This window comes from Plasmodium knowlesi (genome assembly GCF_000006355.2).
Source record: "Plasmodium knowlesi strain H genome assembly, chromosome: 12".
Classification (NCBI taxonomy): Eukaryota; Apicomplexa; class Aconoidasida; order Haemosporida; family Plasmodiidae; genus Plasmodium; species Plasmodium knowlesi.
In genome coordinates, this window is record NC_011913.2 from 543,889 (window position 1) to 557,001 (window position 13,113).

Sequence of the window (13,113 nt, forward strand, 5' to 3'; positions counted from 1 at the left end):
TAAAAAAGGCAAGTTGCGGCAAAAAGGAATAGCAAAAACTGGCGAATAAGTATTCGTAGCGGATTAGCAGAAGCTTGACACACCTGGTGAATCACCCCCAAAGGTTAGCAGTCCAAAAGAGCAGTGAATAACCATCGCATGTAGCAATTTGATCAAACTTGAAGCAATCCACGCAAACGTGTGATAATCCTTACGTACAGCAAGCATTCCCCACCGAGTTGCTATCTGGGGATACTTGGGCAAAGGCAAGAATTGACCTTCCGATCAGTCAACAGAAGTAAGGGAAAATGGTTCAGTTAGGAGAGCTTCTCGGCACAATTCCGCTAATAACTCGCTTATACCTCATCCTCTCGTCCATTTTGATGGTCCTATGCTCCCTGGACGTTATATCTCCCTTAAGCTTATACCTAAATTGGAACCTAGTCTTGACTGAGCATCAGGTAATGATGAAAAAAAGGGGGACTGAACATCACACCTAAGTAGTTTAGAAACGAACTTGTTTTCGTTCCTCCCCTTCATACCTGATTTATTCTTCCGTCTGTGTGTCCTCCTAACGTGTAACACTGGTTTAGTCACTTTTCCATGTCCAAAATATTTATGCCGTAATATATATGCAAAAGGCAAAAACACACTTCATCGCCTGACCTTTCCACTGCAGTACTGGAGACTCATCACCTGCTTCTTGTACTTCGGATCCTTCGGGCTTCATTTTTTTTGGGATGCCTACGTTTTGTAATTACAACAACATAAGAAAGAGAACGCGAAAATGCCCCACCAGGGGTAGTACATATAAACCTATTCGCGTTCACACATGTGGATATTTCTGTTCACACCACTCACCCCTCCACACACAAACACGCAAACACGCAAACACGCAAACATACACACACTGAATTCAAGCATAGTGGACACGATGAGCAATTGGGGATGATTTTTATATTAACCCCTTTGTTGTAGCCACTGTCTCATGAGCAAAACGATGTGCATTTTTTTCCCCCTGCAGAATATACTACTGTAGCTCACTGGAAGATGTTACCTTTAGGAATAACTCGGCCGACTTCCTCTGGATGATTATTGTGTCGTGCATGATGCTGCTGGTATGTGCATGTGACGTGCGAAAGCGTTGTGATTAAAAGTGGGTCGATCAACGCAGAATTATCTCTTTAGAGAGACTCACACATTGTGAGAGGATAACGAAGTTTAAGGGGAATCCCTCAGAGGATAAGAAGCAAATACTTTTTTTTTCTCCTTTTTTTTCTTTCGCCACTGCAGATCGTTTCGTACCTTTTCGGGGGGGTGTACTTTTACAGCAGTTGCATAATAAATGTGATCACCTATGTGTGGAGCAAGAACAATTCCTCAGCGCGCCTGACCATTTTTTTTTTCACCATAAAGGCGTCCTACCTTCCCTGGTACGCCCCATCATAGGATGGTGTAGACATAGAAACGATGTAGCGTGGCAACGACAACAACATGGTAAAGAGAGCAACATGACAGACTTCATACCTCCACCCCCTTTTTTTTTCTTCCCATAGGGTACTAACCTTACTCTCCCTAATTGTCGACTACAACTCGAACGATAACTTTTTTGGTATTCTAGTTGGACATATTTACTTCTTCTTCACGAATGTATTCCCCCTCATGCCCGTCGCCAAGAACACGCAAATTTTTAAAACCCCCCAAATTTTGTAAGCAAAGAAATAAGAATTAAAAGAAAAGAAAAAAAAAAAATTGGTACAGACAGGAACAGTCTTAGTACTTTTACCTTGCTGGTCATAAATTTTATATTCTGGCTAGCTATTTTGTGAAAATTTTATGACCATTTTGGCTTTTTTTTTTTTTTTTTTTTTTTTTTTTTTTTTTTTTAATTTTTTCTTTTCAGGAAATGGCTGCTCAAGCAGGAGCAGTAAACATGTGTGATTCTCCCACTCGCGAAATTACACAACGTGGTGTTTGTTTTTAAAATTAAAAATATCGAGGACCTCGCTTGGTCGTTTTATGCATACAGTGATCCTCTTCTCCACAGAATGATTATGCTTGTATAATTAAAGTCCTTTGTTTTTATGTAAATTTTTTAAGTGGCCTGCGTGCATATGTGTCATGTGAGTGTATCCTCCTTCTGGGGTGTCTTACCCCTTTGATCACATGCTAGCACGCACAAGCCTCCATTCAATGGTCAAGATAAAAAAGAAGATGAAGCAACTGCGTAACTTTACTGGCACAAGTTCGCCTTCGCGTCCGCGTAATACTGAAACGGTGTTACAACCAAGTGGTGCTATGCCGAAGCGGTGTGCCGCTTGTCCCAATCCCTTTTTTTCTTTCTTTCTTTCTTTTTTTTTTTTTTTTTGTTAATTCTGTAATTTTAAACTTTTTTTTTTTAGCAAAATTCAATTAAAAATACTTAATGGATCATTTATAAATACAAATTTTACACATGAACGAATTAATAATAACTATTATTTAAAATATGATTCACTTTTCGTTAAAATAAGGAAAGTAAAAAACTAAAAAAAAAAAAAAAAAAAACGTACTTAAATGAGGAAAAGCAAATAAACAAAAGAACAAGCAGTCCATATTTTCGCATCCATGTATCAAGCTGGTCATTTTAATTTCGCCATTTTTTATGATGGTGTGCACACTTTCCCGATTTTTTTTTTTTTTTTTTTAATTTGAAGAAATGGTAAATACATTACGATGATGAATGGGCAACATTTATTTGTGCTTTTTCAGCAGACCGATTGCCATGCCGTTATTGGATAGCATGTTCCTAATATTTTTGTCTAACGTGGGACACGCTGTAAAAATAGAGAAGAAAACAAAAACAATAAAATGCAATGAAAAATCAGTACAGTATTATTTTACTTTTTTTTTTCCCCTCTTTAGTTTGCTTAACATATATGTTCACGCTTTGCCGATTCGGTGCCTTCACTTTTTCCTTCAAATTAAGCAGAAAGTATCCCCATCATATCATTCGGAAAGAAAGGAAAAGAAAGACATGAATGGCTGCTGCGACAAAATTTTATCTGCGTTTTCCTTCGTTTCTGCAAAGTTGAAGTTGCCTTTGTTTAAATTGTAGTAGTCCAAAAAATGGGGGTCGTCTTTGGAGTTTTCTTCTTCATTATTGGCGTTATCCACTTTACCGTTTGAGCTAGTAATTTTGTTGTTGCTCACGTTGGCCATCCCGCTTATCCCATTGGCTACATCACTCATACTGTTTAACTGGTGGGATAAAATTTTCCTCTTCACGTTAAACAGATCCATGTCGTTTTTATCACTTGGGTAATTCTCTATCTCCTGGCCCTGATACAGATGCGTCATCATGTAGGTGTCCCCCGCAACGTCCATGCTCATTCCATCGGGCATGTTTTCCCTTTTGCTCTCTAAATTGTTTTTCATTTCGCTCAATACTGCCTCGCTTGGAGTGGAAATTTGAATCGTATCATTAATGTTTTCCTCCTTCATCATTGGTGCAATTTCTCCGTCTTTCTCCTCGCCTTGTTCATTTGCACTGTTTTCTTCCTTGCCATACACTTCCCTCACAAGCACGTTCGTTTCTAACCTCGCAGTGGAGCCCTTCATCCCTTCCGACCACATGTCCGTCATCTTAGACATATCAAAAGGGAATTGGTTTTTCCCGCTGCAAATATCACTCTTCATCATATCGGTGGTTCTCTTCAATTTTAAAATTCGGTTAAATTCCACAACACGAACAATTTCGTAGGTTATCTTGGCAATGTTATCCCACTGCTCTGGGGAGAAGACTAAATTGCCTTTCATGATTCGTTCGTATAAATTTTTCAGGCACCTGATAATTTCTAGCAGATTGATTTCGCTCGTGTTTTGCTCTTCGCCTGCGTGGTGTGCGCTACAGCTTGGCTTATGGTGGATGCTTCCGTCATCATTCCGCTCGTTGCTTGCACTGCTGCAGTTGCATTGGTAGTTGTAGTGCACCTTCTCATCACCGATCTGGTCTCCGTTCCCGCTGTGCATCCCCTCGGTGTCCTCGTCCCCCTTCGGCAGAAGCGTGTTCATAAGATAATTATCCAGGTCTTCTTCATCGTCCTCCACCACTTCGTCGCTTGTCATGTCATGTTCGTTAAAATTAATTTCGTGTGCAGCGGTACTACAGCTAGAATAATTCTGCTTCATCTTGATCATATTGAAATGCTTGTTCCAGTTGTTGGCGGGGTGAAGTCCATCCGTCACTTGAGTCGACAAGCTGGACTTGATCGATGAGCGATTCTCTCCTTTGTCCATGTTACCCCCCAAAAATTCGTTATAATTAGTGCACGACAAGGTATTTGGAGAGGACCTTCCCATATCTGTGCTGTTCCCGTGTGTCGGAAAATCCATCATGTGTTTGTCAAAATTGGTGAAGGAATTAATGGAATAATCGAGCCCATCTTTAGAGAAAGCAGAAAAATGGTCCATGGTATTTTCTTCATTAAATATTATCCTACCTTTTTTTAAATCTTCTTCCGATGAGTTATTCACAAAATTGTGGCTGAAGGACAGGGTGATTTTTTTCCCACAGTTGCTCCTGGAGGCATCTGTGTTGTTATTTGGAATGGAGTCAATGGAGGAGTACGAAGTAGGCATCATACAGTTGTTCATTTTTGGAAAGTGTGCATTGTCAAAAAATTTCAGATGGTCTACTAGCTTGACATCGCTGCGCTTCTTAGACGAAATTACATTCTTCATGTATCTGTCTCCACCACTTATGTTTCCAGTTGTCTTACTCGTTATGTCAATTTTATCCACAATGATTACGTTGGGGATATTAGGGATGCTAATTCCATTGGTGAATGGCAATTTATATGTACCTGGAATTCTAGTCTCTGCTAAGCCATGAATAAATGGACAGTAATAAGTATTACATGATCCCTTTTTATAATCTTCACATCTTTTCGTTTTATAATACAAGGGATGGTACAAAATTTCTTCCGCTGAGTGAGCGAAGGGGCATTCTCCACCTCGAAGACAGAGACTGTTAATAGAACCATCACTTTTCGTTTCTACATCTGGACACATAATTGTTATGTATCGAATGAAAGACGAGTCGCTCAAGTAGAACGGGCATCGTCTGTTCCAAAATTCGTTGTGACTGTACTGGCATCTGTCTATTCCAAAATTGCATCCTCCGTTCAAAAGGCGCTTGCACTGCTTCGTCCTGAAACGACTCAGGTCCTCCTCGCTCAGTAGAGTCGCATACACCATGGTGAAAAAAGTGGCAGACACGGAAAGACAAAAACTGTTATTCCTATTGGAGGAGTGTGTGGTGGTTCTTCCTCTTCACTGCGTGATCCGATGGGCGTCTGTTCACGCTTATCGCACGAGCGAACTGCGGTAAAATAGACCAAGAAAAATGCAGACACAAAGATGATCTGCTCGCGTGTCAGGCGGGCTTCTCTACGCTGTAGAGTCGGGACAAGTGTGAAAAAAAAAAAAATAAAAAAAAAATAATAAAATAAAGTATAACAAAAAGAGGCAAAGGGAGAGTTAAAGCAAAAATTATATTATTCAAAAAATAAATATTATAATACACTAACGTGTGATTAGAGAATACGCAACAGTGACAAAAAAAGGAATTTTTTTTTTTTTTTTTTTTTTTTTTTTTTTGCACAAATGTTCAATTAAAAATAAATCTTAAGTCGGTAGCTGGAAACCTATGCATATAAAGTAGAGTGAAGAAAATGTAAAAGGGCAAACTTGTAAAGAAACAGAATTGCCCAAACCTGAAACAACGTGGACAACGTTGCTAAGTGAGCGTATAGAATGATGACCGCCGTGAAAGGAAATTGTTTTTCCTTCTGGTAATTCACGATCTGATTTGCAATCTGGCGAGTATGCACATGGATAAATATTCACACAAGGGTACTTATGCAAAGAGTATGCAGAGCACTACACGTGAGAATGAAAGGGGGCTACTCCTAAATCAAGTGGTAGGAATGAGGGGTGGTGAGCAAAGGTGCAGGGAACACACATATATGCGAGAATGTCTACATGCATATGTGTACAATCAGTTTTATGCAAAAAAAAAAAAAAAAAAAAAGAAGCAAATAAAAGTGAAAGAATAATTAGAAATTTAATTCTATCATAAGTGAAAATAAAAATAGGTGTAGAAGCAACGGTACAAATAACGACCATGTGATCAGAAAAGGTGTTATCGAACGGGAAAACAAAAAAAACATTGCTTCTTTTACTTTTGAAGGCGTATGATAGAAATGTATATAAGGACGGAAGAATCAATCTGAGAGCTGCAAATTGCAACGCGCCGCAGAAGTAATAAACAAAAAAGCAAGGGGATTACAAAAAATTCAAAAATTAAAGAACCAAATTATAAATTAAGTCTGCTCGTTGTATGGTACATACCAGGAGCGACCTAAGGAGGGATGGACATGTGGAATAAAAATATGATGACGCCTACACACAATTTTTATTTATTGAAAAACGAATTATAAAACAAAGTCGAGTGAATAAAAAAATAAATTTCCTTTTCTCTCCCATATGTTTCACTGAGCCGGTAAATCATGTGCACTTAAAAAAAAATACAACTATTTTGTCGTCTTTTTCGCATTAAAAAAAAAAAATAATAACTTAATTTGGTGTGATTTGTTGAGGGAGAAAAACACATAAGAAGATACACGACGCGTAATAGCATATGGGGATAAAAGGTTGCGCTGCACAGGCAAAAAATGTCTAACATGGGTATTCACATGTAGACGAAGCAAACACATTTATACGTTTGTAAAAAGAAAAAAAAAAAAAAAGGAATTCAATTTCAAAATAGAACAAAGGTCAACATAAGCAGGTAGTCAACACTACTACATTAGTTTTGGTTTTCTTCTTTTCAATTTGTTTTTTTTGTTTTTTTATTTTTGTGCGCCCTCTTCGTTTTATCATCTACATGCGGGCAAAATTAACCAATGCAGTGTGTCTGCAATTATGGCAATGTTGTAGTTGGTGATTATATACACTTGGGGGATCACACGTGTCCTCGTCGTGTAAAATGGCAAATAATGAACAAAGGCAAGGGGGGGGAGGAAGATACAGCTTGCATAAATACATACAAACATGCAGATGGCAAAAGAAATGCAACAGGGTTAATATCAGTTTTGGAAACAGTGCAGAGAAGGAAATTGGGAGTGGGGTGCATGTTTGCAGATGTGCAAATGTACATAAATGACGAAGACGATGTAGGACGGATGAGTGATTTACTCCGTACGTATATTTTCTTTTCTTTTTATTAAAAATAAATCAAAATGCATAATTAAATATTAATAAATTGAAACATAAATCCATATAGTCTTAGTAATAAAAAAAAAAAAAAAAAAAAAAAAATGATATTAAATGTTTTTCTTTTTTTCTGTAGGCCACTGGGATATAGGGAATGAGGCCAAGCGAAAGTAAAAACAATTTACAGAAAAGGTGGGGAAAGAAAATCAACATGAAGTGAATGGCAAAAATTAAAATGAAATGATGAGGGTAAGAACAAACTGAACGCAGGGATTAACGATTGGCAAACATGTAATGATGAAGAGGGACATATACTAAGACATGTGCCGCTAAATCTGTTAGTGACGATGGATTAAAAATTAACAAAAAAAAATCTTCAAACTTTTTAAACATTACTTTTTTTTTTTTTTTTTTCTTTTGGTGCATGTAACTTTTTCACAATAGAAGATGTATAATTGGAGGTGCGCACACTTGTACGTGCGCGTGAATAGGGGTACATAAAAACATCTGTCTGTGTCTGTACGAGTGTGTACACATTAGCATGTGATAGAGTTGCACACAGATTAAGTGTGGTTCATATTCCGTGGGAATAAAAATAAACAAGGCGAAATTATATGAACGAAAGGAAAGGAAACCAACTTGTGTAGAAAACAAACGTATGTAGAAAACAAACGTATGTAGAAAACAAACGTATGTAGAAAACAAACGTGTGTAGAAAACAAATACGTATAGAAAGTTATTCACATGTAGAACGCAATCGCCGTGAAGGCATTCACTCCAGGCACTCGTGGTCGTAGTGATGCGTAATGGAACATGGCAGGACGCAAAGGGCGTGTACTAAATCTAAAATTCTGTTAAAAAAAAAAAAAAATTATTACGCTTTTTTAAGCTCTTTAGACTTTTTTAAACTTTTTAGACTTCTGTAAACTTTCTAAATTTTTGTAAACATTTTAAACATTTGTAATCTTTTTAAACTTTGGTAAACTTTTTTTAAAATCTTCTTGATATCATTTTAAACTTTTTGATGTCATTTCAAAATTGTCTTTGCAGAAGAAACAAAAAATTCATTACGCCGTGAAACGCCAGCTCTGAATCCAGACGGATTCACCACGGGGGAAGTTGCAGGGAGGTTAAAAAAAAAAAAAAAAAAAAAAAAAAAAAAAAAAACGGAAACGACCGGGGAACAAAGTTATTAAGCTGTTTGTCAAACGACTTGGTAGTCGGTTCACGACGCACCGGAAGGACGGGCGGGGTGAGTAGACGAGCGAACGAGCTGGAGTTTGCGCGTACCCCTGGGACGTCCACGACGCAAATATAAAGGTATATAGACGCAGCGGAAATTACGAAGGTGCTAATTTAATTGGTGCCCCGTGTTCCCGAACACGGAGTGAAGCGCACGTGCAGTTGGGAAAAAAAAAAAAAAAAAAAAAAAAAAAAAAAAACACCTGAATGATGTAACAACAACGCCAGATTGTAGTGCATAAATGCTAGACGCGAAAAATTAAATTTAATTAAATTAACATGAATTGAGGAAAATTAATTAAAAATAGAGAGGACGAAAAAAAAAAAAAAAAAATTGTATAGAAAAATTCAAAAAAAAAAAAAAAAAGAAGAGGAAATGGAGGTGCAATTCGGTCTGCAACGGAATTGTACTGATGCATCTGCACGGACAAATTCGTTAAAGCGAAGCAGTACAGGATGACGCCAATCAAAATGAAAAAAAATGAAAGGATTCCCTTGACAAATCCGTTGTAAAATTTGTGTCATGTGTGTGATACGTCTATACACATATGAACGAGTTAGACACTCTTTTCTTTTGCATTTCCGCTTCGTCCAATTTGAGTACAGAAAAAAAAAAAAAAAAAAATTACACTTTTAAAGTGCGCAATATTTCTTCCCAACAAAAGGGGAAAAAAACTTCATCAAAAAAAATTTTCACACGAGAAGTCCACGTGGGTCATCGCCCAACAGTTGCAAAGGAAGCGCAAGATCATATGTGTGTAATTATACGTAAGGACGCATAAGTGCAAAATCGTATGCGCAGTACACTATACGTAGCACATTTTCACATTTACGTATATACGCTACTTTCCCGTAAGTGTGTTAACATCATATATAGTATGTCTCTAAAACATGCGTGAATTCGCACGAAAATGTGTTTAAGGAAACACTTTCCACAACGACGAGGGAAAAGGGGAAAACACATATACAAATTTTTGCGCGCGGAAAAAGTAACTTCTCGTTCGATCCTCTTTGACATAATTTTGTTTTTTATTTTGTCTTCAAATTGAAGTGAAGCGAGGAAAAAGCGGAAGTGGCGAATGTAACAAAAATGACAAAAGAAGTGAAAAAAAAAAAAAATTGCCAATTTGGCACACCGCCAAAATTGCCAGACAACGCACACACTATCGCGCGGTGGTCTGCAAATGCCCAACCGCGGTAGGTCTGCCGCTTGACTCCTTTACGCATTGATCACAGGCCTAAATTTTGCAAAAGGCTGATCCGGCAAAAAGTTCAGTTCTTCTCGTGCTTATCAGAATTGAACTGATCATTAAGGGGGAAAAAAAGATATATATATATATTCGTATATATAGCTGAAATATAGCACATTTTGTACTCACCAATTATGAGAATTTTATGCTCCAGTTGGAATAAAGCAAAATAAAAAAAAAAAAGAAAAAGAAAAAGCATGACATTTACACTTTTCACACTTGAGAGAGGAGAGTGTATGTGCAGCATTATATAAACGCATAAGGAAGGGATGATAAAACCTTCATGTATATGCCTATTGTGTACGCCTTTATAAGATTATGTCTTTGCAAACTGAAACACACACCGCCCTTTACTTAAAATGCCAATCCGATTGTGTATATAAACGTTTGCACATCCAGAAGGTCTAAGCAGGGGGGGATATGTACATATGTACACACATATCGTGGATGCAAGTATTTATTAATACTTACAACGCGTTGTTATATGATTAATTCTACATGCGCTTATCTGCCCCCTCTCATATGTTCAAGAGTAATTCCAGTTGTGTGGTTCAAATAGAAGGTGAGAAAAGCAAACAGTTATACTCCAAATTGGAGCTCAAGAAAACCGTTTTTTTTTTTTTTTTTTTTTTTTTTTTTATTAATTTTTCACACATGAAAGCAGAATGAAGTATATCCCTCGTGTGACAAAAAAAAAAAAAAACTCTTTCCTCCCATTTGTATCCTTCTTAATGTTTTTATGTGTATACATCACGAGGTCTAACAAGTTGACACTTGTTCTTTCATGTGTGTGTAGCACTTCATACAAGTGCTGTCTGAAGAAGCAAAATAACAACTTGTCCAGGCGTGTTATCAGTTTTGAGAGGGACGTCACAAATAATGAAAAAAAAATATGAACAGGTCATAAAAAAAAAAAAAAAAAAAAAAAAAAGGACGAATAAACGAACAAATTGTCCTATTTTTCTTGTGCCAAAAATACGACGCTGATTTCTTTTCATTCTTGGCATTATCGCAAATAATTTTATCACGAAAAAAATGAGGTACTCATTTGTTTCCGCATATAATGTATTCCATCCTTCGTCCGCTTTTACACACATATTGAGGAGAACGAATAATTCAGAAGTTATTCAATCAGATGTTCAACTGTTCTGTTTTTCTGTCGCCTTATAAGCGCAGCAGAAGATGAAATAGTAAACAACTTTGTGCGCTTATTTCTTCTTAAAGAAAAGCGAATATTTATTTCACACATGCTGACATGACACAGCATGCACAATTGAGGAAAATAAAATTTGGCACTTAATTTTGTGGCCACAATTAAGGATACACTCTTATTGCGTAGGCCACGTTTTTTCGTTGCCCTGCATAAGGGGAATTATAAGAGAAAATACAGGAGTCATGAGTCCTCTTCACGCCTCCATACATGTGGTATTTTCATCTGATTCGTTTTTAAAATTGAAGGGAATATGATAACTGCACCATATTCTAGCAAAAATGCGAATAAAAAAAATGATTACCGAGGTAGACAAAAAAAGATAGCTGTGTGGTGACTTACATGTGTATGCTTACCCCAAGTGTTTTTTTTTTTTTTTTTTTTTTTTTTTTTTTTTTTTCATTAATAGGATATGAGAAAGTGCGCTCCGGGGTCACAAAGTGGCTAAAACAGCTATGCGATAAATAGTGGCATGGTCACGCAGTAGCATGGTACCTTGGTAACGTGGCAAAATAACAAAACAAAGAAAAGTGTCAACTGTTGTGCGTTCGTCTGACCAACTTCACTCCAAGTTGAACTTATACTTGTGCGTGTTAAACGCGATCTCTGATTTATTCCGTTCAACTTTTATGATATCGTAAAAATCCAGGGACTTTATTTGGGGCAGGTAGTGAATAACGAAAGGGCTGCAAAATGGGAAAGGGCGACAACATAACTATTGCCATATAGAAAAAAAAAAAAAAAAAATGAAATTGTGCGGAGGAATTGCGTGGGGGAAACGCATCAACGCCCAAACCCAAATGCCCTTCGCATGTACCCATTCTTTTACCGATAGAACTTTCCGTAGGTATCCATAACGGGGTTATTTTCCACAGTGAGTTTTTTTAATTTGGACAGAGAAGCCAACTTTTGAATTTCTTTAATACTGTCTATCTTATTTGAATGCAAGTACAACACTTTCAGGTTACTTAGGCAAAGCAGATGTTCTCCCACCTCGACGAGATCATTGAATGATATGTCGAGACACATGATTCCGGAGTAGTAGTCGCCCAAAATTTGCATGTCCTTCTGTTGGTAGATGTAATGTAGGAGGTCTTTTAACAATTCTGTGCTTTCCAATTTGTTATTATTTACGTTTAAAATTTTCTTGTTTGTGGAAAAATTAATTTCTTTGTTATTATGCTTGAAAATCATTTTCTGCATTTCATGTACATCTTTCTTCTTATAGTTAATAATTTGGTTTGTGCCTGCCCAAATTTTGGATGTTTTTTCAAGGTTGATGTACTTTTCCACTCTTTGGCTCTCTTCATTGTTGACGTTTTCGTTGAGGCTTTTCCTTTTTTCGGAACTGTCCGATTCTTCATTGGACTCTCCGCTCTGGGGCCAGGGTTCATCATGTAAACAGGGTTAATGTAACGCATCAGCTTCAAATATTCCCCCTCGTGGAGACTACTCACCCTTTAGGTGTGGTGTCCGAGAGGGTAAAACACCGCCGTACAATTGCACCATAGTCCGATTGCACTTTTTTTTTTTTTTTTTTTTTTTTTTTTTTTTTGTTCTTTCCCTTCGTTCACTTTTTTACCTTACCAAAGAATCATTCGCCCCATAATACCTGAGAGTACTTCCGTACTCCTGGTAAATGGACTCCAAAGAATTCAGGCTATCCATTTTGTCAAGCGTGGTGAAGTTATCAACGGTGAATAAATATAACAAGGGGCCATCGACCCTTTGTAAACCTACCCCCCCCCGGCGCTTGCACTAAGCGGAATTTCTATGATCCGATTGGTCCGTTTCTACAAAAGCAACTTCTCTAAATTCTTCCTTTTCATGAAATAAAATCGTTCACTTATGGGTGAAGAATGATTAGCGTCTTTTTCACGTGGAGTGCATAATGCTCTGTAATGATACGAGCTTCGAAATGTACACACTCGGTGTTAACCTGTCCGCTTTATGTTACGCTGGGCAAGATGTAAAAAGGGGTGAGAAGGACAAGGGAAAAGGAAAAAAAGGCGGGAATGCACGCCTTGGAAGTGATATATGTTTCGGGTCATGTTCCTCCGCAACGAGAGGAAAAGCACACAAAAAAAAAATAAAATAATAAAATAATAAAATAAAAAAATAAAAAAATTTATTACGAACACACTGCGTGGAAAACGAAACATTTTCACAGACGCG

The 13,113-nt window shown here is 37.3% G+C and overlaps 3 protein-coding genes across 3 annotated transcripts; 1 reads left to right on the forward strand and 2 right to left on the reverse strand.

Annotated features, from left to right (window-relative positions):
• Positions 1–287: 287 nt before the first annotated feature.
• On the forward strand, positions 288–1,910 carry PKNH_1212700 (derlin-1, putative; the record flags this gene model as incomplete). The annotated part of the gene is made up of 6 exons (XM_002260143.2): positions 288–440; positions 659–732; positions 1,004–1,097; positions 1,273–1,412; positions 1,536–1,688; positions 1,883–1,910. 6 exons carry the CDS (start codon positions 288–290, stop codon positions 1,908–1,910), a joined length of 642 nt encoding a protein of 213 aa, XP_002260179.2.
• A 1,057-nt stretch (positions 1,911–2,967) lies between these two features.
• On the reverse strand, positions 2,968–5,217 carry PKNH_1212800 (zinc finger protein, putative; the record flags this gene model as incomplete). Its single annotated transcript, XM_002260144.1, has 1 exon — positions 2,968–5,217. One exon carries the CDS (start codon positions 5,215–5,217, stop codon positions 2,968–2,970), a length of 2,250 nt encoding a protein of 749 aa, XP_002260180.1.
• Positions 5,218–11,500: 6,283 nt separating this feature from the next.
• PKNH_1212900 (leucine-rich repeat protein) lies at positions 11,501–12,606 on the reverse strand (the record flags this gene model as incomplete). The annotated part of the gene is made up of 3 exons (XM_002260145.1): positions 11,501–11,624; positions 11,768–12,315; positions 12,526–12,606. 3 exons carry the CDS (start codon positions 12,604–12,606, stop codon positions 11,501–11,503), a joined length of 753 nt encoding a protein of 250 aa, XP_002260181.1.
• Between the last annotated feature and the right edge of the window lie 507 nt (positions 12,607–13,113).